Genomic DNA, 26,148 nt, shown 5'->3' with positions numbered 1-26,148 from the left:
CAAAATATATATAATCCAAGTATAGTCTGCTGCCCAAGATCAGCTACAATTATCTAATACATAATAATCCAATATCAGCATCAAACTGATATTAAATTATTATCATATGCTGTTTGTACTATAGGTACACTATAGTACAAGCATTATCAATATATCATTTAAGAAATCTTTCCTAGATTTTTATTTTCTGTTTTAAATTTATGAAGTGTTTTAAGCACAATAAATGGTTGAATATTGAAATCCTGCAAGTATATAGATCAGTGTCACAAATAGCAAATTAATTCATGCTGGTTATGATCACCATTAAATTACCTGGAGAAAATAATATACTCAAGAATAATAAAGCTTTAGACTCGGTTTATTATCTGAAATCCTGTTCAGTAAAGGGATTTTACGATCCTCATCATTTACTTTGTTAACATGAATATCGCCTGAGGAAAGAGGCTTGAAAACAGCTCGCGGAAGCGCATAAAATCAAGTTCCCTTAGTTTTGTTTACGGATGTCAATGGGCAGCTTGTGATTTTTTTTTTTTTTTTTTTTTTTTTTTTTTGTTCAACCCCTCTTCTAGGTCCCGGTGGCCAAAAGTGTCTAATCAGACTATTGGTTTCGTCCATGTCACATGATTCGCTAGACGAAGTCCCCTACCATGACGGACACTTGTCAGTCCTCCCAGAACCTGATGGAAAAGCTTTCGCCATGCGAACGAGTGCCAACGACCAGTTCCCAATGGCTAGTTGCAGTTTTTCAGACTCTGGAGCCAATTGTGTCATGCAACAACCGAGTACAATACCGCATGGCAGTTATGAACATGGACCTTCATATGTTGCTGACATTAATCAAAGGACTAATTATTATTACTCATACTCCATTAATAATCATCCGCCCGAAGCAAGTGATTTCTATAGGCAGAGCCCAGATAACATGTATTGGAACAAACAGCAGTTACCCGAAGGACAGCTGCAAAATTCGTCTTCAGGAAAGATGGGTAAGTTGCACTTATTATTATTTTTATTATTATTCCCATATTTCTTGATAATTAAAGAAAGTCGAATTCCATTGCTTACTTTTAATATTATTCTTTCTTTAGTATTATTCTTTTTATTTTTTCTTTCTTCTTATTATTCTTTTCTTTTTAGTATTATTCTTTTCTTTTTAGTATTATTCTATACTTTTAGTATATTCTTTCTTTATTTCTTTAGTATTATTCTATTTCTGGAAAGGATATTTTTTTCTCTTTCCTCAATTTTGTTGATTTTATTTTGAAAATATATATATCGTATTTACTAGTAAATAAGACTCCCCACTTTTTATTTTTTTCGATTATATTTTTGTTCCAAAAACTGGTTGGTTATTTTGATAAATGAAGTTGCAAAATGGTATGAAAAAGTTACATTATGTATCATTGTATCATGTGAAAATTACATTCTTCGCATTCTCAATAAACCACATATGTAATTATCGTACTGTGGGAGAATAATGAATAATTTAATTAACGTAACTTAACGTAACGTAACATTTAACTAAGGCCAACAAACATTAATACTGTTTAAAATTCTATAGATATAGCCATTAGTCTGCGTTTACGTTTTTTTTGTATGTTGGGTGCGGAGTAAATTTTTGTTTTCAATTAAGTTATTATTTATTACCTAAAGTATTAATTTATCATGTAAGTTCAGATAGCCGTCGAAAACACGCATAAACAGAATTTACTCAAAAATAAGCCCCTGCTTTTTGTTACATTTTTGTTCAAAAATTTTTCTATATATTTTACATATTTTTATTCTAGCAGGTTATTATAGGCGAGTATACTGATTAATAGATCAATATCATCAAATGTGCATTTAATATCAAATTAACTGATTCGTTATGATCACAGTTAAAACATTATAAGATAACGGCCGAGCGGTAAAGTCGCTGTACACTGGTGGTTCGATTCTCGGCGAAGAGGGGTGTTTTTGTTGCTTTTCCCACTTGCAACGCGGACACGAGCCAGATCCCCTTGGAAAGTCCTCCACGAAGGCATAAATCCCTTCAGGCAGATAGCCCTAGAGTGCTTTGCTATAATCAAATAAACAAAACCAAACTTTACAGGTCTCTGGTACGCTTAACAAAAAGCAGGTGACAATGCATGTCGTTAGACCATAGCTAAATGATACTGTGTCAAGGAAATTCCGAGGGAAAGAAAAAAAAAAAAAAATTAAGGTTTTCTTTCTCAGAATTATTGCATTTTAAAATTTTAAAAGTATTCACCTACACCTCCATTTTTTAAATTTTATCCTAAAATGTAAGGAGGGTCTTACATTTTAAAGTGGGTCTTATTTTGAATAAATACGCTATTTATTTATTTAAGATTGTTTGCTGATAAATAAAACTTTCGGTTTCAAGGAAGTATCATCGCCGTCTTTTGACGCTCTTGTGTCTGATCGTGGTCTAAATCGATCGAAATTTATTCAAAATCAAAGCAAAAGAAAGTTTGTTGTTTTGCCTAATTTAAAATTTTATACTGAAAATTTTCTCCTTCAGTTTGATTCAAAGTACTTTTATTGTACAAAATACCTTCCGAAATTTAAAAATGGAATTCAGTGTATACTGATGCAATTAGTTATGCAATAAATTATAGTGTTGATGTTATAATAAGTAAAATAGCAATGCAATTAATTATATTAACAAATAATATTGATGCAATTAGTTATTCAATAAAAATAGTGTCAGTGTTATAATAAAATAATAGTGATGCAATTAGCTATGCAATAAGCAATAGTGTGCTAAATAATAGTGTCAATATAATTAATTAGTATTGCACAGAAGTTCCATATGCCTATTTTCAAACTAACGGCCATTTTACAATACATATCATCAAGAATTAAATTTTTGTAATGTACTAATTTTTTTAAAGATTAAAACGAAACTTAACTGAAAGCTTTCAGTTTTTATCGACGTGATAATAATAATAATAATAATAAAATCTCAATTCTGTTTTAGTATTGAATTTAGCAAGCCGGAAGTATTTCCTTCAACATTTATTTATTTGTTTATTTTTCCTTTTGTGTGTGTCTTCAGGTATGGAGTTTATACGTACGAGATATAAACGGAAATCTCCGTATATGGTAAGTTAAATGAGCTTGAACGTCAGTTTTTTTTTTTAATATTGTCAATAAACTTGAGAAAAACGGAATGTTTTGCTTAAACCAGCCATTAGAAAAGTGCACTATATTTCTTCATGAAATCTGAGAATATTTTAAAAAAAGAAGATTGAGAATTGTACTCAAAAACAAGAGGATTGTGCTAAAAAATTTTTATATAGTGATTTTCTGAGACTGGAATACTTTTTTAAAAGTTTCTCAGTAATAAAATGATTCTTATGTTTTCTTAGAAGTGAGATCTTCCTACACTCTCTATTCTGTTAAAAGAATATGAATTTTAAATATAACCACTACATAAAACTGAAAAAGGGATATTCATTTTTATATTTTTAAAAGAACAATCATCGGCCCACTGTCTGAGCGGTAAAGATGCTGAACAGTGGTAGTTCGACCTTGACTCGATTCCAGACAAACGAATTGGCTTTATTGGCTCTTTTCGTGGCTTTCCTCACATGTGACTTGGAAGAGCCAATTTTCCGTAGAAAGTTGTTCACGAAGTCATATCTTTCCTTGGGCCAAACCTAAAAACCTTATTGTAGTATATTATTATTTACCTATTATACCTAGATGACTTCAGTTTTCGATGCGTTGTTTAGTTGCTGTTTCTTTTTTAAAATATGCACATGAAAATATTTTTTTTCTTAGACTCACACACATATATATATACAAATTTTTCATGTTTGTCTTTTTGCATATTTTTGTATTTTTGAATTTTTATTTTATTCGAGGTCTGAACTAATGCTGGGGTACATTTTTGAGTACTAGAGAATGGGGTTTTTGTTCATTGAAAAGATAAAAGATAAAAAGAAACTTTTAAAATAATTGTTTTTTAAATTTATTAGTTTAAGTAAATGAATCTATTTTATCAGTTTGTTAAAAATATTAGTTTTAATTTTTAACTTTAATAGGTATTCAGAACTCGTTAAATGTTTAATGTTTTATTAATTACTCCCTGATGAATCTAATTGGAGCATTAAAATATGGATAATTAATTTGCAAATTAATTTTCGTGTTTATTAAAAATTAATTTTTTAAAAATTTTAAATAAATTTTAATGTTTATTTTTAATTGTATTTTAAAGAACTAAAGCGACTCGTTCTTTATTTATGCGCTGTTTTTTTTTTTTTTTTCCTTTTATAATAGTTTTTCATTTTCCAGGATAGTGTATGTAGACTTTCGTTATAGGTGCTTCCATAATCATATGACCACCACTTCTGACCCTTGTAGTAGCGCAAGGCTAATGGCTATTAAATAAAGCTCCAGACCATTAAAAAAATAATATTTTTCTAGCAATAATTTACATTAAATCAATGTACTTTATTTTTATGTAAGTACTTTTATTTATTTAAAAAATACTTTTCTGATAAATATCCATGCAATTTTAAACTTCTTCTGAATTAGTTCCATGTTTATTGATATTTTATCCGTCTTATCAGGAATTAACATTTATTAATTTCAGTTTGCCATAGCTTTGCATTCTTTTCCTAAAACATAATCGTAAATAAATAATTAATAATTATAAATTAATAAAGTGCAGTATTTACATAAAGTATTTATAGCCTTAGCGTCGATAGCGCTAGATTTTTACTTTTAAAATCCATTTAAACCCTTACTTTTGCTTCTTTACTCTTTGAGCGAATTTATATATATAGAGAGAGAGAGAGAGAGAGAACCTCCATCTGTCCGGGTAACTTCCCATAAAGCTAGTTATTTTGCATTTTTAGCTTTGATTGCATTTTTTTTTTTTTTTTTTTTTTTTTTTAGTCCGAAGGGGTTTTGTCTCTGAAGGACTGTTGTTTTCGTTTTGTGATTTTGCGTTGAATCACTATAAATGTCCGTTTCACTTTTCGAACAGTTGCCACGAAATGTTAGAGTCCTGCATTATATTTAAAGAAACTAAATAAGGAAAAATCTGCATAAATGTATGTATATTTCTCGTATTGTGATAAAACAACGGTACATAGAGCCATCGACTTTTGAATGACGTCATCCTCCTGCGAATATGGGCATGTGGAAGACCAAATTTGAAATTTGAAATTTGTTTTATGATCGATTTCATATTTTGTAAAACTTTAACGAATTTTTGAGTAACAAACTCAACGATTTAAAAGCGAGCAATGGCAACACTCGTCGGAGAAAAAACCTCTTTTTATCTCCAGCGCACGTAACTGTGCATCGGAAATTCTAAAGATAGGCTCATTTTAAAATTATTTTACGACATTGCTATTGAACAGAATTTTATGGTTTAAGTGCAAAGAACATGATATTTAATAAATAAAGGTAACACAACGTTAAAAAACGCCCCTTTGGACGTAATTTAAAATCTGAAACCTTTCGGATTTCTTTATTTTTTCTTTTGAGAACGGAAAGCAAACAGTAACAGACACGAAGACCATTCCCTGGATTCATGATAAGGAATTTTTTTTAGGCTTGTCTGTACTAACTGCATGAGAGATTTTGTAGTTTTCTTTTGTAGCTTTCTTAGTAGCGTAAATACGAGTCACTTCAGGAAGGCACTCCTTTTCTTAGGCAGATACTTCTCGTGTGATTTGCAGTAATGTAGATATTCCAATCCTTTGCAATAATGTTCATTATTGATAGTACTAATTAGCATCATTTTATTTAATTAGTGTGCCATAAGTATTGTGATATGTAATAAAATTACATGTGGTTTGTGTCAGCTTTATTATAGGAAAGTAGAAATAGGAAAAAAAAATTATTAAAATTTTAGGAAAAATAAATCAATACACTGAGAATTTACTTCACGGAAACCGCTATCAAGTCTCCTAGAACCAACATGCATTCTCATCTTAAGATTAGTAGTCCTCGCTCGTTAAAGCGTTTTTTTTTTTTTTTTTTTTTTTAAATTTCTTTTTATTATGTGCCCCTCTGTTAGGCACCATACGGAAAGGGAGGGATGCCTGTGGAGGACTTTCTAATCCGGAAATCCGGTTTGTTACACATTAGGAAAACCACGAGAGCACTCATGCATTGCAGCCCATTTGCCGGGTCTAGAATCCCGGAAGGAACTACCAGTGTGCTGCGAATTTTATCGCTCAGCCGCTGGTATGCTCGGTTAAAACTTTAACGTTTAGTTTTTTCAAACTCCAAAAAAGAGTTATCAGAATTAACAAGTGAGCCCATTAACCTATGTTGACTGTATAACAAATATTTCATCGCAGTAAGCTACTGAAAAATATCAGTAAAGACATAAAGTAAGAAATTTAGAACCAATTTTTCACAAAGACCAAAAATTGAAATTCATAAGTAATATATTTCATAAAATTCTACAAATGCAAGCGCAGAATTTGAAAATTATTATATGAAAATAAGCGAGCTGAAATAACTGGTCACGCAAGGCTGAAATAACTTTTCCAAGACAAATGCTGTCAAATATTCCATTGAGTGAAAGTGGTGTGAGTCAGAAACACCTTGTTATTTTTAGTGTTATCACAGATCTCTGTGACTGTTGAAAAAAAAACGCACATAAAACTTGGATTAGTTATATATTGCTGCAGAAAAACAGCCGAAAAAATTCCAAAATTTATTAGTAATAGTTATTGTGATCAGATTAAGCTACGTATTTTAAAAAACTGTTGTTTCGTATCTAAAATATATTTATAATGAATTAAACGTACCATCAATACCCTATAATTCTGCCTAATTGAATTCAATTTAATTTTGGTAACATTTAAACTAATAACACAGAAACTTATGAATAAATCTCTTCTATTCTACCCTACGGCGGAACGAAGAAAGTAAAACATTAATAATTCGAATCCTAGTCTATAAGCTTTCTGCATGGGAATTTGCCCAAATTTGACGCGAATACGAACCAGTTACTCATAGAAAGTACTCCACGAAACTATCCTTTTCTTTAGGATGGAGCTTTGCCATAATCTAAATAATCCAAACAATATATTCTTCAATTCTAAGATTCTATGACCCCCCCCCATGTTCTCCCATACAAACTTCGAAAATGGTGTGCGTCATAAAATCTAAGGTATTTTAGAACTCAGATTTTTGCGAATGAACAATTATTCCAAAGTATGACCTATTTTTCGAAAATGATAATATAAATAAATTAACTATTGTTAATAGATCGATCCACATTATAAAAATATTGTCCTAGATATATTTTAAGCGTTTTGTTTTCTTAATTTATTTATTTAATCTCCCCCTCTGTTCTTTGATGCAATTGAAACAAAAGAGTTCATCTTAAAATCGAAGAAGTATGGTATATATACGAAATATGTACTAAACAAAGAAAGTTTTAAAAGAAGTTTACATTAATTAGCATTCTTAACTCAGTTTATTTATAAACTATTTGAAAAGAATTTAAAAACATCAGAAATATGTACATTCCAAGCTCGATTCCCTTAAAAGGGACTGGCTTATTTGAAAATTTGTAGATTTCTTATGTACGACGTAGAAGTATGTGCAAACAAATTTTCTTGAAATCTTCTAGATTTGTTGTCTTGAAAGTAATGCTGCATCGGAAGATAAAAACACGGTATTGCTTAATTTTTTTAATAAATTGGAATTAAACGACACATTTAACACAAATGATTTCACATTTCTATTTTGTACCAATGCGTAAACTGGAGTGCAAATCTCTAATATTTCTTTCTTTTCACATTTACTTGATTGCCAAAAATTAACAACTGAAAAAAAAAAAAATGTAGATAATTTACTCAAATGCAATTTTTGTTGCAAATTTGTAAATTTTGGAAAACATTTTACAAAAATTTCACAGTGATACATATATTAAAACTTGCTGTATGAATGACTGTTTTGCATTTACAAACTTCATAGTCTGTACGAGCTTCGTTCAAAGCATTTTCTGCTTATGTGTGATTAACTTTTTGCATTTAGACGTTATGTTCTTGATATTACTCAGAAAGGCGCACTTTAGGCTTAGTATTCGTCTGTTCTCATATTTTCTCCACAGTTCCAACAGGAGCTAACACTGTTATTTTACTATACTTTTCATATTATTGTTTTCTAAGAAATGCAGAGTGAAACGGCCTGGTTTCCCTAGGGGTAAACGAAGAACGAGTCCCATTCTCCACTTTCAATGGGTCCTTCAAATTTTTATGTAGTTTTTAAAATATCTATATATAGTGTTGCATATTTTTTCTTCAATTATACGTTTTAAAAAATAAAAAATTAGAAGTAGGAATAAAATGTTAAACTTTAATATTAAGTTTAACATTTTATTCCTATGTCTAATTTTTTAATTATTATTTTTCTTATTTTTTATTTCTTCTTATTTTTTTTTAATTATTTTTCTTATTTCTTCTTATTTTTTTTTAATGCCTTTTCCTAAAAATCAGACATTACGCCTTTGAAATTACTTAAAAGCATTTTGTGAAATTTTGTGAAAAAGAATAACTTCTTCATTAAAATTATAGATTATTTTTATTATGATTCATTCTTAGAGAGATGATATTTTTATTAAATGATTACAAAATTAATTTTTGAGATGTTCAAGATGTAAATATCACGAAAAATTCCTCAGTTTTTTTTATGACTTTTGAGATAACCTAATTTTTCTTTAATTCTACATTTAGTTCATATATTTGATCACTGAAGTGATTAAAATTTTTATTTTATTAATTTAGTCATACCTCTGCAATTTGGTTAAGGTTTTTAATAGGACCAATATGAATTTTTATGCTCTCCCCTTTTTTCAGCTTTCCCCAAATCTTGGTTTGAAATATCTAAATTTAATTTCATACAACATATACTAAACTAAAACGAAGGAAATATAACATACCATTGATTAAATGGTTAAGGCATAATATGGCTGCTTTGGAAAATAGTAACCAGAAAGTTTGTGTTGCCACAAATATTTTTGTAATTTAATCCTCTTTGTGAAAAAACATTTCGCCATGTTTCCACCTTGCGCGCATGATATTTTAAAAATGGCTAATGGTACATACTTGAAATTGGATGGAATTCTTTATATGGGCACTCTTTTCTAACTGAACCAACAATCTGATGAATATTTTAATACTGAAAAATTTTATGGACAAAAACATTAAAAATTTTGTTCATAAAATACATTTTATAAACTTAACTCAAAATAAAATAAAAATTTAACATGAAATTTTTAGAATTTTAGGTTCACAGTAGTTTCCAAATGTTATAAAAGCTATATATTAAGCATGGAATTAAATTATGAAACAGAATGTTTTAAACTGTGCGCGCAAGTCGGAAACATGACGAAAAATGTTGTCACAAAGCGGATTAAATTATAAAAATATTTGTGGCAACACAAGCTTTCTGATTACTATTTCAGAAAGGAGCTATATTATGTAGTCAGCTGTAAAAAGTTGGTAGTAATTGCTTTTAAAATAAATAAGTTATCCCAATTCTTGCAACAGTCACCTATTCGAATATCTTATGGGTTTTAAGGTGTATGAGTCCCCTTAAAGGTGGCTGAATGCTGGTAGTTTGAGTCTAGACGAGTGAACATCCTCTATAGTTGTTTTCCATGGTGTTCCCTATGAGTAACAAGAATACACGCCAGTATCTCTTTGATGTCCTTCCCTAAGGCAGGTAACCATCGGGCGCTTTGTCATATTAAAAAAAATCCTAACCTAACTTTTAAAGAAAAGTGTTTAATGTTTTGGGAAATATTTTATACTTCATATAATTTCAATCAGCAATATTTACATAGCTGATAAAACCATAAAAGTGGTAAACAGAGAGTTTGCCTCAAGTTTTCTGTTTTTGGGTCTAGAACCAAAATTATATAAAAATTCATTGGAAAGCAAAACTATTCACTACCTCTGACTCATCCCCATTTCTTTCGGAGCTGGTAATCTTCAGTTCGGTGACTCGTCGACCTCAAAAACCTCGACATTAACATTTAGGCGAGGAAAGTTCATCGAAATATTGCAAAACAATCCGCTCGCAAAGAAAATGTCGCATCCACGAATTATTGATGATGTTTTAATCGCCCGCTCCGCCCACCAAAAACGCAAAGAAGCGCCTTCTGTGCCGAGATAAACATTATTTATGGGAAGAATGATGGTCATTTCAGTCACACAACCCCTGTCATTACTTCGCTGGACTTGGAACAATGTACCGTTCCAACGCACGGACAATTCGTGTCGTCTTGGAAGGAGGGGGAAAGGGAAAAGATTTCATTCCTGACCTTGAATACTTCTGATTCTTAAGTAGCCTATGTTGTACACAAAATAAATACAGAGAGGCATCTATAAAGGATTTCTACTCATTTATTTTTTATATGTATATACTTTGATCGAGTGTCTTTATCCTTATTAGTCCAAAGGGGCAATTTACCCTGAAGGACTGTTAGTTTCGTTTTGGAATTTTGCGTTGGTTCACTATAAATGTCGTTTCACTTTTCAAATTGTTGCCACCAAATATGGTCACCTGGAAGCGCAAATTCGGAATTCGAAATTTGTCTTCATATTTTTTAACACTTTAGTGAATTTTTTATTTAACGATTTTTGACTGGTGAATAAATGTCAACGATTTCAAAGCGAACAATAGCAACATTGTACCTGGCGGGGGGGAATAAATAAAAAACACCACACACGCATTTTTATCTCCAGCGCGCGAGACTGTATCGTAAGTTCTAAAGCTTTGCTCATTTTAAAATTATTTTGCGATATTGCTGTTGAATTGAATTTTATGGTTTAAGTGCATAGAACATGATATTTAATAAATGAAAGTAACACACAAAACGTTAAAGAAACGCATTTTGGACGCAATAAAAAAATGTTTTTTTATATTCTTAATTTAATTGCTAATTTCTTATAAGGAAGATAATTATATATTACGACAAACAGGTTGGAAAACCTCATTTATGACATTTTTCTATTCTCCACTACCTTTTTCACTCTTCTTTCGGGGCTTTACGATTGATTTTGCATATCTAATAATAAACTATTTATGAAAGTAAGGTATAAAGTTGAGTTTGAAGCTTTAGTTCTTATAAGTTCCACTTGTGGCATTTTAAAAGAAAATGGAAATGAATTGAGTAAAGAAAATATGCCTATAAAATTTATAGGAAAGTTACCTAAATGAAGTAGTCTTTTCTTTAATTTAATAAATGCATAGTTTTAAAAAATTTGGTTGGCACATGAATATCTTGCAATTAAATATAATTGTAAAAAATAGAATCAAATATTAAATTATATACATGTTTATTAAAGAGCAAATTAATCTGTTTCTTAAAAAGGAATACATAAGTTAACAAATTAAGTTGTAAACATTTTAAGAAAGTGACAGTTTTACTGCAAAGACAATTTCAATATGTACTTATCTATCTAAACTAAGCTTTTCAAAAATTTTAAATGTCCTACTGTTAAGGAAAATTCTCAGAGGTGTGAAAATGTTGTTTTAGTCTATTTTATTTGTTATTAATTCACGCATTCCTAACCATTCCCGCATTTACAAAAACAAACAAAAACTCATGCAATATTTGTTAATGAGTTAGCTGTTTCCAGATAGTTTACAGCTTACGCACAAACAGGTATTAGTAATATAACTGTGTTGCATTCTTGGCTTAACAAGACAAAAGCAAATTCTTTAATGTTTTTGTTTATATTTGATGTAACTATGGAAATTTCTTTTAAAAAACAATAGTGATTTATGTTTCCTTAATATATATAATGAAATAATTTTGGTAATATATAAATATTTTGGAATTACGCATAATTATAAACAGCGATTAAACTAGTTTGAAAATTGAAAAGGAGTATATCAAGTCATCAAAACATTCAAAGGATGGAGATAAATTTTATTATGAAGCTTATATAAATATACATGCACTGGAAAATTTTAGAAGAATTTTCGTGACTTATAGAAGTTTGTCAAGTGTAAATTCATAATTTATAATTTTCACTAGAATTCAAGTTCCAAAGAATTCTTTCTCAAGAAAATTTTAAAAAAATTTGATCAAATTTTTTAAATTTTTACTTTATGTTTTAAGCATGTTTCTATACAACTGTTACCTTTATGTTGATATGCATATCTATGTAAGCGAATACAACTTTTAAAGTATGAAAAAAGTGCTAAAAAATTCTGAAAGCTTTCATCTTTTATATTACGCCCAAAGGGCGTTTTGTTAACGTTTTGTGTGTTACCTTTATTTATTAAATATCATGTTCTTTGCGCTTAAACCATAAAATTAAATTCAATTCAGCAATATCACAAAATATTTAAAAGAATATGTTTAGAATTTCCGGTACACAGTCTCGCGCAACGGAGATTAATTTCCTCCCCCCTGCCATTGCTTGCTTTGAAATCGTTGAGTTTCTTAATCAAAAACTCATAAATCATTTACAAAATATGAAATAGAAAATAAAACAAATTCCAAATTCGGGCCTCCAGATGCCCATACTAGGGTGGAGACGTGTGTTATTCAAAATTGGATGGCTCTAGGTACTGTTGTTTTATCACACTACGAGAAACGTATGCTTTTATGCAGATTCTTCATTATTTAATTTCTTTAAATATAATACAGGGCTCTAATATTTGGTGGCAACAATTTAAAAAGGGATTCTCCGTTTATAGTAAATCAAAGCAAAATGCCAAAATGAAATTAATAGCGCTTTTGGGCAAATTGCCCTTTGGGTTAACAATAATTTAAAAAAATTCTTTGTTAATAAAAAATTTAAACTAAAACCTCTAGGTATACAATATACAACTCATAGAGATAAAAATTCATAATTGTTATTTTTTTAACTTCAATGTATTAATACATAGCAATAATCTAATAAAAATATTCATTTACAGCTTGGTTACATTAACTAGAATCAAAAGCAAAATTTGTGAGTTAACAGACATTTACTTAGCGTATCTGAAAACATCGTTGTAACAGTGAACTACGCTCATTAACACATGTCTCCGATACACTCTATACAAGCATACAGCTCCTAATAAATAAAATCTTCAGTGATAGAGATGAAATAAGAGAAACATAGACGTCTAAGCACAATAGACACATTGTGGCCTTCGAAAGCATTACATAATTTTTCTTTTGACAGCCTCACGGAAGCAATGCCTATACGGCAGGAATCCTAATTTTTGTCGCTTCCTCCCCACACATCTGTCACTTCCAGGAGTCCGATATTTTGACGTGGGCTCTCTGTTAATAAATTGGCCTGCCGCTTTCTCGCCATCAATCTCTTCGGAGAGCTGAGAGAAAGAGAGTCGGGTCGCAACCTTGTCTGCTCTTTAAAGCTGAACTCTGCCAGAAGAGAACGACTGTCTCCATTCTTTACCCACCCGCCCTCTTTGATGTCTTCTTACAGGCCATTTGTTTACTCCTCTAAGACCTCCAATTCCCTAATTGATAGACACGGCGCGGGAATTTGATGCATATTGGAGTCGGAGATCTGCGTCTGTAATGTCCGCCATAAGGAACGGAATTTTCCCGCAACGCTAAAAGTCGGTGGCGCTCATTAGCAAGTTACTTGTTCAAGAAGAGAACTGGGGTATAATAGTCTTCAGAATTTCAGTCTTAAATCTAGATGCATATAAAACTTCGAAAGAATTTAAATTTCTGTTGCAAGAGAAGCATTCTTGTTGAAGCTTTGTGATTAGGCAATATTGATCTTTTCTAGCAATGGTAGCCCACCAGCGGCCAAGTGGTTAAAGTTGCTGAACGCTGGTAGGTCTGCCCGAGGTTTGAATCCCGCGAACGGGTTGGCTACATCGGCGTTTTAGGTGTTTCCCCACGTGTAACGTTTATGCAAGCCGATTTCCCTTAGAAAGTCCTCCATGAAAGCCTCCCTCCCCATATGCAGGATAGCCCTAGAGGCTTTGCCGTAATCGCATAAACCCAAACCAAAACCTTTTTTAGGATGTCGAGGTAGTCTGAGCTTGATACAAGGGACATACGTAGCATCTTCATGAAATGCTTACAGCTTTGTTGTCAAATGCTTGTCTATTATCCGAGAAAGATGCAATATTCACCAATGTGACTTGTCGGCTGTTTAACAGCCGTTAATGTCCTTCAGAGGTCATGAAGAAATTTTATGAAAAATTCCACAGATTACATTTCGTCTTTCGAAAGATCCTATAATCTAATCACAAAATAAAAGACAACTCAAAATCAAATAGAATAAACCACTTACATACTTCAGCTAACACTTCAAAATACATAGTTGTATTCTGCTAACACTTCAAAATACATAGTTGTAACAGGTTGATGACCAAAACACCAAAGGCATACATTTTTGGCAAGTAATCTCCTGTTTTGGTAAATACCACATCCCTGTCTGCCTTTGCTTCATGGAATTACGATGGAAACGATTTTTTATGATCTCCAATGATATGCAGCTCAAGTTTGTTCAAAGAGTTAGTGTCAAATAAGTTCGAGAAGAGAGTGACGATCACTCGATTTTTAATTCAATATTTAAGCATTTATCTAAATGTGGAACAGAGAATTATACATCAAATTTAAGTAACATGTTAAAATAGCTAATAAAACGTTCTAGAATTTATTAAGAATATTTTTTGTATAATCGGGTACATACGGCTAGAAACCCAACAAAGATTCACATGTTAAAAAATCGTAGTATATCTAATTGCAAAAATCGTAAAGTATAAAAAAAATTACTCCTGCAATATACTCTCGCACATGTATGTGCTTATGTCTGATTTTTGGTTACAGATGATTTATGATTTTTCTGTTCCGCATTCAGATAAATGAATTAATATCTAATCAAACAATAGAGTGTTTAGCACACTCTTCTCAATCTGATTTGACATAAATTGTTCGTACAACCTTAAATCGATATATATATAGACATAAAGTAAGAAATTTAGAACTAATGTTTCACAAAGACCAGAAATTGAAATTCCTATTTAATAAATTTCAAATAATCATAGAAATGCAACAATAACTTTAAAAATGTTAAAACCAAAACATTTCAAACAAGCAGAACCCCTCTTCAAACATTATGAATTTTAAATAAAAATGAACAAAAACAGAAGCGGAATTCAACCAACCTTAATGTCACTTCATCAGGGGGGAGGAACTTTGAAATTAATTGAAATCTCTCTTCTACTAATTTAATGAAATTGAAGTAAAATTTTTTACTCTTGTTAAAAACAAAAATGGGGAATATATAAAATTTAGTGTAAAACCTAATAAGATTTTAGAATAATCTTAAAAAAGAATTCTATTCTTTGAAAAGTTTTGAAAACGAAAGTGAAAAAACACAAGTCGAAAAACAAAATACTTCATTGAATAATTTCCTAAATGAAATTGTTTACCTTTATATATATGTATTGCTTCAATCATTTGAAAACAAATCCTTTCATCCGTATTTCTATCTGAAAAAATGGATATTTTAAAATAATCACTGTAGAGAGAAATAAATAAATAAATAATAACATTAAAAGTATCAGATTTTACCTACCTGTTTGTTAAGGTTTTTCATGCTCTCATTGAGGTTCGAGTTTACTTATCTGCTCTTGGACCTACTTTTCCTAACCGTATTTTTTTTTTTTTTTTTTTTTTTTTTTGAATTTATTATTAAACATCGCTTTTGTCGCATTTAGGCAGCACTGAATCCAAAAGTAAAATCACAAAATATTTAAATTAATATTTAAAATCACTGGAAGTCCTAAGAATACTTAGGATTTCCAATAGAGTGGTTAAATGTTGGCACACTTTTTTTTCCATTCTTTTCCCAGTTTATCTGAATGCTAAGTTTTCTTAACAAAGGACCTATGCAACTTTTCCTGTTTTTTTTTTTTTTTTTTTTTTTTTTTTTTTTTTTTTTTTTTTTTAACTTTACTATTAAAGATAATTTTCTTTACGTTTACTCCACACAGAATTCAACAGTAAAATCATAAAATTTTTAAAAGCAGCACATTGCTATAGTTTAGAATTTCCGATAGAGTGTTAAGCACTGCACCTCGCTGTTATATTCGCAATATTATTTATTTAAAAATAATACATAGGGATAACATTTGGTGGTATCATTCATTTATTTTAAAAGGGATATAAACAAAAAGGAAGGATCGAGACTGCTAAAAACTAGGCGGTCAAAATTAAAATAAATAATATTTGAAATGAAGTCTGAACACTGATTACAAAAAGAATATTTTAATAGATTTTTGGAAGCTGAGAAGGAAAACAAGTCAGTACACTTAAAAATGTTGTGCTTCAATACGCAAGTAAAATATTTCATACTTGGTATTTCCTGAATGACCCTTGAAAAAGAGATATTTTAATGTCGAAACAAGTGGTGACACTGCGGTAAAGTTTGAGAAATAATTATACAGGATATAGAAAGCCCTCCCTTCAAACACTCTCCCTTCAAATACTCTTCGACTGCACACTAAAAGCGTTTCCGTCCCGGAAAACAGTATTGTAGCAACACATTTTTAGCATAACTATGAGTATGATTTCCGGTTAGAAAAGACAATCAGAATACTTCTGCATTCAACAGTAAAATTCTATTTCGAAACTCAATTGACAAGGTATAACAATATAGTTCGGAAAGTATATTCATAAACCGATTCTCATCTAAATCCGAAGCAAAAGTTTTATATTTCACATAAGTAATATCCAAACTTTTCAAATTCGTAACTGTATTAGAATTAATTTTTTTTCTCGTAATTTCCCGAAGCTCTGAAGCAATTAAAAAAGGGTTACAAACATCTTTAGTTTAATTTTCTTTAAAAATGAATTGGTCGTCTCAGTCGTCTTCAAGAATGATACTTCTTTTCTAATTTCAGTCTTTTTAAATTTATGAGGGGGTCGTTTTGGATGGGATCATAAGAGTCCTTTATAGTGTAACAATAATTTATTAACAGGTTTAAGTTACACACTGACATTACATTTAACTTTAAGAAAATTACAGATCATGAGTCTGATACTACCTATCAGGTTCATCACTTGGCTTTTACTGAAGCATTTCACTGGCTTCTCACCTCGTTAGTCCAATAGTTTATATTAGCAGTAAAGTTTATATAAAATGATTGGTTGAAACTTTATTTAGAAATCTTACACAGCCGTATGTTTTATATGCCATACTTCCTATTTAACGTAGCGATGTTTCATTTTCGAACAATTTTACAAAGAAGTTTCTGATGTTAACTGCCAACTGTTGTTTCTCTCACTTTGCAGTGCTCACGGCTACGGAAGCAAAGCGAATCAGTGGGCAAGGTAACCCGAGCATTCAAAAACAGCCGGCGAACGTCGACAGTTCAATAGCAATCCAGGAAAAAAGTCTCAAGGCCAGTGGAAAAAGAAGGAAAGCACGGAAATGAAAAATAATTTAAACTAAAACAGATTTCTGCTGACGGGAGGGTGCGGAAATCCGAAGGCCACGAAAACCCCTCTTCCTTCAAGTTAAATACAGTAATGGTGAAAAATTTGACTCTTCCGAAGATTGAAGTGTTGGTGAATAATATCCAAGCCACCGCACTCCTGGATACAGGCGCGCAGTGTTCCTGTGTGGCAGAAGATTTTTTTAGGAAGTATTTTCGTAAATATCGCATATATAATTCGGATAATACGACAGTGTTAGCTGCGCAAGGAGAAAGATGTAAGTGCATAGGTAAATTACCGCTATACATCCGTATCAAGGACGAACAAGTAAAGGTTATGTTTTTCATAGTAAAGAATCTGCAAGCACATATAATCTTAGGAATAGATTTTCTTTCAGAGGCACAAGCAACGCTGGATTTTAATGAAGCGTCCCTTAAGCTGACAATGAAACCAGTTCATGCAGAAAAGGCTGAACCGCCGATGTTAAATCTTGACCACCTGCCTAATGACGAGCAAGGAAGAATCCGACAAGTGGTAAGTGAATTTGCTTCGTTATTTAGTGATATTCCAGGATTTACTCAGGTTACTAACCATAGTATTGACACCGGAGATTCAATGCCAGTTCGCCACAAAGCATACCGGTATGAAAAGAATAAGGAAAAAATTATAGAATGGCATATCACCGATATGCTACGTAAAAAGATCATAACGCCCATCTCAAGTAGTTATGCTAGCCCGGTGGTTTTATGTAAGAAAAATAATGACTATCCTTTGACACATCCAAAAAGGTGGAGATTCGCAATTGATTACCGTAAATTAAACTCCATAACTAAATATCCCTAAATATCCGGTATATCCGTTACCTATTATTGAAGAAATTCTAAGGAACATAACATCCACCAAATATATGACGACTTTAGACTTAACGACTGGTTATTTTCAAATAGGGGTTAGGCCTGAGGACGTGCCTAAGACTGCTTTTATAACCAAGTCTGGCACTTATGCATTTTTGCGTATGCCGTTTGGCCTTTCAGGGGCGCCGGCAACATTTCAGCGATGTATGGACATTGTGTTAAGACCTGTTCTTGGAAAGTCCACATTTATCTATTTAGACGATATCATTATTACTAGTGATAATCTCGACCAACATGTACAGGATTTAAGACAGGTGTTTTTTTTTTATTAAATGAGGCCGGTCTAAAATTTAATGTCGAAAAGTGCAAATTTGCAGCCCCTGAATTAAAATATTTAGGTTACAAGATATCTCAGAAAGGAATAGATACAGACGAATCAAAAATAATCGCTGTACAAAAGTATCCGACTCCAAACACGGCGAAGAAGCTCTCTTCTTTTCTAGGACTTTGTTCATATTATAGGTCCTTTATAAAAAATTTTGCAGCTATTGCTGAACCATTGTTAAAATTAAAAAGGAAAAAGGCAAGATTCTCGTGGACGGCCGAAGCCAATAGTGCTTTCGAAAAATTAAAACAATCATTAACGCAAGCCCCTGTGTTGAAATTTCCTGAAAAGGATGAGAATTTAGAAATTTCAGCGGATGCTTCGGATTATGCGGTAGGAGCGGTTCTTTCGCAAAATCAGCAGCCCGTGGCATTTTTTAGCCGAACTTTAAATCAAACACAAAGAAACTATTCCGCGACCGAGAGAGAGGCACTTGCAGTTCTGTTAGCAGTGCAAAAGTTCCGAGTCTATTTTGGAAAGGCGCCAATAACAGTGTACTCTGATCATGCGGCGGTAACTAGATTGTACTCAGGGAAAAACTTATCCCCAAGGTTAATAAGATGGGCACTCAAGCTACAAGAATATAATCTGATAATCAAGCATATCCCCGGAAAGGAAAATATCGTAGCAGATGCCCTATCCAGAATTAAAATAGATGAACAAGGTAATACCGTAAAGGTGGCAATGCTCACAGCCTGTACAATAAATTCCCGAGAAACTGTAATAACCGAACTGGGTAAGGATCCTGAGTTTGGAAGCATTTATGAGTATTTAAAGGATCCTGAAAATTTTAGCCACCAAGATGTTGTGGCGATAAGAAATAGGGCGGCCCATTACGAACTAATAGATGGTCTATTATTCTATACAAAAACTACGAATTCCAACAACGAATTTCGACCTGTTAACCCAGCTAGTCTTAGGTTAAATATCCTGCAGGAGCTCCATGACAGCCCTTTAGCTTCTCATGCTGGTATTCGAAAAACTATCCAACGCGTACGCGAGGCAGTCTATTTTCCTGAACTGCAAAAGTTAACAAGGGCGTATGTCCAGTCCTGTCCAACATGTGAGGCAGTTAATTATATTAATTTCCGCCCGGCCGGGTTTCTAAATAGTATTAAATCCGAGTTTCCAAATGAAATAATTGGCATCGATTTATTGGGCCCTTTCCCAAAAAGTCAGTTAAATAAAAGTCGCTATCTCCTTGTTATGGTTGATCATTTTAGTAAATGGACCGAAATTGTTCCCTTAAAACGAGCCTCCGCGAAATTAGTTACTGATTCTATTTTAAATAAATATATTTTAAAATACGGGGCGCCCCTAAAAGTTATATCGGATAATGGTCCTCAATTTGTAAGCAATGTGTTTGAAGACATGTGCCAAAAACTGGGCATACGTCATTTAAAAATGGTCCCGTATCGGCCGCAATCAAATATAGCGGAACGGGTCAATAGAAATATAGTGCAAATTATCCGTAGTTATGTTAAAAATTTTCATAAAAGCTGGGATAATTATGTCAATGAATTTGCTTTCGCCCTTAGGACCGCAAAACATGATACAACGGGCAAAACTCCTGCTGAGTTATTTTTAGGCAGAAAGATTATAACGTCGATATCATGGTGAATATGTGTTAGAGGTTGAATGATGTAGTTAGGCTCTCTGACGCTACACTTCAGAGTTAGCCACTTTCAGAATAGTACCTCAGGGTTTAGAGTTGAAATTAGGGTGTGTTACGAGGTCTTGGTATGTTGAATTTTAACACGTTAGTGTTTTGATTGTAGGAGGAAGTGTTGAACACGTAGACATAAACACATTCGTGTTTGGTGTTCTTTTACAACACATGTTAGAGAGCACGGGGAGAGATAACTAAAATAGTTATGAATGAAATAAGAATGTTAAGAGAAATATAATTATACATGTTACTTGCCATTTCATTGTGTAACATTTCATTAAACTAGTTTTCCTTCCAGATCTCTGGAAGGAACCAGATTTGGATAAAAGCTCCTGTTTAGATGCAGTACAGATGAAAAAAATTGTGTGTCCTGGGAGCTGCTATTGTAAAAACAAATTTTTCTTTTAAATTTCTAGTTTCTAGCGAAAAATGTTTTTAAAAGATTGGCCTCGCGTTAGATTCTAGAGCTAAAAGTTTTCAACAAGGTCGTTTTAGACCTCAGTTTCAAACTAATTAACTCTGGCGGGAAGTATGTAAGGATCTTAAGTTTTACTAACGTTTATTTTATTTTAAATCTTTACTATCACTTCTTATTTTCTACTTCCGGCCAGAATTATAAGCGTTAATGTATTTATGCAAAGTTTGTCTGGCGAACGCCAAGTATTTAAGTTGTGGCTTTTTGCCAAGCGAGAGGGAGGAAGCAGGCCGCTTACCTTAGAAGTTTTACTCAGTTGCTGGTTGACTTCCAGGCCAGAGGTTTTAATCCTCTTGATAATTTTTAAACGTATTGTAGTGTTCACAGTTCTCTGTACTACATACGGCTTCCTGTTAATATAAGGCCAATCTTCCACGTTTATCATTTTAAAGTTAAATTAGATTTTAGTTTTATCTTTTATATTTTTACGTTTAGACCCCAAGTAGTGGGTCTGTGTATTCCGAAGTACGGAAGTTATTGTAAATAGAAAAAAATAAAGGGTTTTGTATACCCTTCTTGTGTATCCTGTCTACTTCCCACAGATTTGAACATAGCTTTAGCAAGCTCTCTGTTCCGAGTCAGGTCCTTGCATGTTCCCGAAGAAGGTAAAACGGAACATTGAACCTGATACCCTTATTTATTAAATATCATCTTCTTCGCACTTAAAATTCAATTAAAAAGCAATATCGCAAAATATTTAAAAACAATAAAACAGCATATCTTTAGAATTTTTGATAAACAGTCTCGCGCGCTATGTTTAATTTTTACAAATAATATAGAACTCAAATGCATAAACATGAAAGTGTCGGAGACGGTTACTCGGGTTAATTAGGATTTCTCTACAGTAATTACTTTTTACTCCAAATTGAATTGACTAAAATACTTCATAAGAATAAGTTCTTTGAGTATCAGCATTGGATCATAATCCCTTCTATTCGCGGAAATATTTGGCCTGACTAGAATTACCGGTTTGGCTTTAACTTATTAACTCGAGTAAAGACGAAACACTTTCGTATTTACATTTTTTTTTTTTTTTTCAATTATTGTTCATTGAACGGGAGTTGGTTTGTTCCCCTTGAAAAGTCAACTAATTTCCGATCAATGACAATGATTACATGTTTTTAATTTTTCCTTTTACAATTCAAAATTTTATTCTTCATGATGATTAACTCCAGTCCCCGTTAAAACATTAACATTTTGCTTTCAAATTACTTTAAAACATCTTTCAAAATATAACTTACCAGTAAGGATTCACTCTTTTAAAATAATTCTACTTTAATTAAACTTAGGAGATAATATAATCAATTAATCAATACTGTTTAGGAAATAAATTATTATTAACTAACTTTGCAGCAATTGAGCAAGTAGTAATATCTTGTTTTCTCACTAAATGGATTTAAGATCATACAACATTTGATATGCCAAATAGCAGCTATTAGCGCTATTTATCTCTTGCCTAATGTACCCACTTTATATATTATCTCCATTCTTTTTTAAGTTTTAAAGTTCTTATACAAAAACTTTACTGTATTGAAGGTTAGCAGCCTCCTTACTTTTATATCTTGCTAGTTTATCTCAAATTGAAATCATTAAATATAGAGCAGTATTTATACTCTTAGTATTTCGAAGTTATTCTGTCAAGAAACTCTTCATTCTAATAGTCATACTTCAGAAATGGGTAATTAAAAGTCGTCTTCTAAAGAGAATTCATATCCGCCGCCCTTATAAAAATGAAGATATGTAAAATCGACCACTTATTACAGACCGTCAGTAAAAATTCCTTCACATTACAGCGGTTAATCGCTTTCCGGCATCGCTTAACCTTTGACAATGAACGTGCTGCTGATCTGTCGCTCGTTCAACATTGTTAGCTTAACAGGCATTTAAAACTCGCTTCACGTTCATAAATCTCCACTGCCAACCCCCTTGCCCCCAACTTCTCTCCATCCCTACCCCGCTCGTTATACCGTTTAAGCATTCCAAAAGCGTCCATAAGATACATGAGTAGCATAGGGGGGAGGGAAAACGTAGCAGAAGTTCGGGGGGAGGGAGAGTTTAGTTTTTAATGGACGTTCTAACTGACACCACTTCTTCACGGGCTATTTGTGTAAATAGGGCATCTGAGTTTTTATTTAGTGAGTGTGAATTAACCGCTGGGCGAAAGGAATACTAGATAGGGATAAGGATTTGTTTTTATCTTATCGTTCTTTTTTTTTTGTCCACTCCCCCTTCTCTTAGTCCACATCTCTGAATTGATTTATCAGGCGGTGTTGTGCGGTGGCCCTTTACAGCTTTTAAACACACTTGCCGAAACCGGAAACACCCGTAAATCTTCCTCCTAGTATATGGTAGGTGACGGCAAACGTGAGATTATAGTTGTTGTAATAGCGAATGACATCCAGCGGTTATATTATATATTCTTTATTTTTGCGTCTTATTTATATACATTTAAATTAAATTCCTTGTCAGGAGATTTGTACTTCTTATCTTGTATAAACAAAGACATTTCATTTGAAGTACGCTCACGTGGGGACATTGAAACGCTCACGTGTGAACATTAAAACACTCCCGTGTGGACATCGAAGCGTATAATCAGGGTTTATTTAGATTATTACAAAGAACCTGTCTAAGAGGAAGGATATTTTTATAGAGGATTTTTTAAGAGAAACTGGGTTCTATTCACGTTTCGGGTGAGAATAAATGCAAAAAGCTCCCATTCAGCTAGGCCGTTTGCCATGATTTGAATCTAGATGCAAATACTAGTATTCAGCGACTTTACTACTCGGCTGCTGGTGGGGAACATAGCCGAACTGATTATGCGAATATAACCGAACCGATTATACGAACTTAGCAAAACTTATTTACTGCGCATTGCAACAACTGCCCACTACTTGCAAAGCGGATAACATCGTTACCAGTACTGCTTATTATGCAATACTACAAACAACTGAAAACAATGATTGCTTCTTTTTACAGCTAACCTTCAAAAATGTATTCATTTATATCCAATCCAAAATTATTCTCCAGCATAATATTATAGTCATAAAAATAGAAAAGGGGGTATTCGATTTATATTAATCGTCATTCAGCAATATTAAAAAAAAGCCTCTATTTTTTTTATAACTATGATCTGTTTAGGACAGCCAGTAACCATGACAACTATTGATTCGATGAATCTTTGTAACAGAGAAAAAAAGAGTTTCAGAGGTTACGAAGCTAAGATTTTACGTCTGATCTATACGCCAAGTCACGTTACCACAATTAACCTTCATTTAAACCTATGTTTTTTAATATGTAAGCCTTTCAGACTCTGATGGGAAAATGCTCATATTTACGTCTGCGCGTGGCCATTAACAAAATGCTTTTAAATAGGTTAATAGTTTTAAGTCGATAATATTGCGAATAATAATGAGATTAATTTTGTGTAACAAGATGAAAAATGTATTTTTAAATATTATTGGTAATGGATTGCAAGTGATTTTCTAACAATAGCATCTATTAGATTCATTCTATAAGCTGTATAATATACATTAATTAATATTTCATTTATAATTTTAATCTTGTTAAAATATGAAGCAAATATAGGAGTGTGTTTTGATTAGAGATACAAAGTATAACAACTATGCCTGAAAGTCTACAGCTTCGCTTGCAATACTGAGCGGGTCTGACACACCCAATATTGCTAAAGGAGTTCAACATATTAGAATACATGATACAGAAAGAAAACTAATTTACTATCACATTGTTATTTAGCAAAGAAAAAATGTAAATGATTGATAACCAAGAGGAAACTGAAATAAAAATAGAAGGAGTGGGGACTATTTCCAATAAAAGTATTCGAGTTAAGAATGGGTGTTTTATGTTTTAAAATGGTTTATAATCTTTTTAGGGTGTTCAAAAGTTTTAAGAACTGCAAAAGGTACAACAAATTCAAGTGACATTTTATATCCCACAGTGGCTTAGCGGATCAAACCACTGAATACTGGTATTTCATCCCGACTTTAGATTGTCAAAACGGGGTTAGTTACATGGAAATGTTCGCAGGTTTCCGCCATATGTAATGTTAGTACGGGCCAATTATCTTTAGACAGACTTTCACTAAGGCATCCCTTCTTTTAGGGAAAGACGTCGACAAGCGACCGAAATGTAAAGTTGCTAAACACAGTAGTTCGAGTCCCACCGAACGGTCTGGCTGCATGGGCGCTTTCGTGGTTTTTTCCATGTGTAAAGTGTATGCGAGCCATCTTACCTTAGACAGTCCTCCAAGAAGCATCCCTTCCCTTAGCCAAATAGCCCTGAATTGCTTTGCCATAGTTAAATAAAACAAATCATCCTTTAGACAGGTAACTATTGTGTTCTATAATCTAATAAGCTCCACCAGGGGCAAGCAGTTAAGTAGGCTAGTAGTCTGAGTCAGGTTCAAACCCAGACTGCATAATTTTTATGTTTTCCCTATGTGTAACGTGAATATGAGAGAATTTTCCTTCGAAATTCTTCCACGAAGGCAACCGAAGACAGGCCTTCGCGTGTTTTGCCAAATTCAAATAACATGTGCTAATCTAACTATTATCTAATAAAACGAAGGTAGAACTAATTTTAGTAACTGCTCAAATTTTATTACATATGGATTCAATAAAATGCACTAAGCAAAAGTAGAATTACCTTTTCCTTCTATCTCGCAATAAGTATCTGTGTGTGCATCATCTCTGTAAGCATGATGATCCATTTTTCCAAATTGTTATATCAATAAATAAATGCAAAATTAAATCAATGAATTAATAGTGAACATAGGAATGAAACAAATAATAAATATTTCAAAGCATAGTTTTCTTACTAAGTGATGCTATAAGATATTTTCTCTCTCCTTTCCCCATGCCTTTGGGGTGTAACTGAAAGCATACTTCAAGCGCAAGAGGTCCAGGGTCTGAGTCCCGTTGAGGGCGTTGTACAATTTTCACGTCTCCTGGCCAGCCCCAAAACAAATGTCCCTAATGACACGACGATCCATTTAAAAATATTCTTGTTTACGTACATTACTAATTTTCCCCATTCTTATTTGCTACATCGTCCGCTGCAATAAAGTTATAAAGGCAAGAGCTAGAAAAATAGACTAAACCTTAGCTAACCGCGTAAGTGACAAGAGCACGCATTAGGAAATGAGATGATTCCTTGTAAACGCATGTAAACAAACGCATATTTAACGCAGCCTTTGTGATTATATTTTTAACTGCAAATAAAGGGTAAAAAGAAAACTTTGAACAATTTTTTCCATGTGCTTTTTTTCATCAAATAAAAATCGTACGCGAAGATACACACGGAGTTTGGATGTAAAAGGGAAAAGAAAATTCT

The 26,148-nt window shown here is 32.4% G+C and overlaps 1 protein-coding gene across 2 annotated transcripts in view; it reads left to right on the top strand.

Moving 5' to 3' along the window:
- The window catches only part of LOC118182782 (uncharacterized), a 154,117-nt gene that overhangs the window by 114,692 nt on the left and 13,277 nt on the right, over positions 1-26,148 (top strand). For both annotated transcript variants that reach the window (XM_035352170.2, XM_035352171.2), the window contains exon 2: positions 570-986. In XM_035352170.2, the coding sequence (XP_035208061.1) occupies positions 614-986 (373 nt within the window). In that variant the 5' untranslated portion in view covers positions 570-613. The remainder of the gene's footprint in view (positions 1-569; positions 987-26,148) is intronic.

Source organism: Stegodyphus dumicola, chromosome 12 (assembly GCF_044657685.1).
Source record: "Stegodyphus dumicola isolate Sdum_Otavi_A_Nest chromosome 12, ASM4465768v1".
NCBI lineage: Eukaryota > Metazoa > Arthropoda > Arachnida > Araneae > Eresidae > Stegodyphus > Stegodyphus dumicola.
Note: the sequence above shows the minus strand (reverse complement) of the source record. Positions and strands in the feature narration are given on the sequence as shown.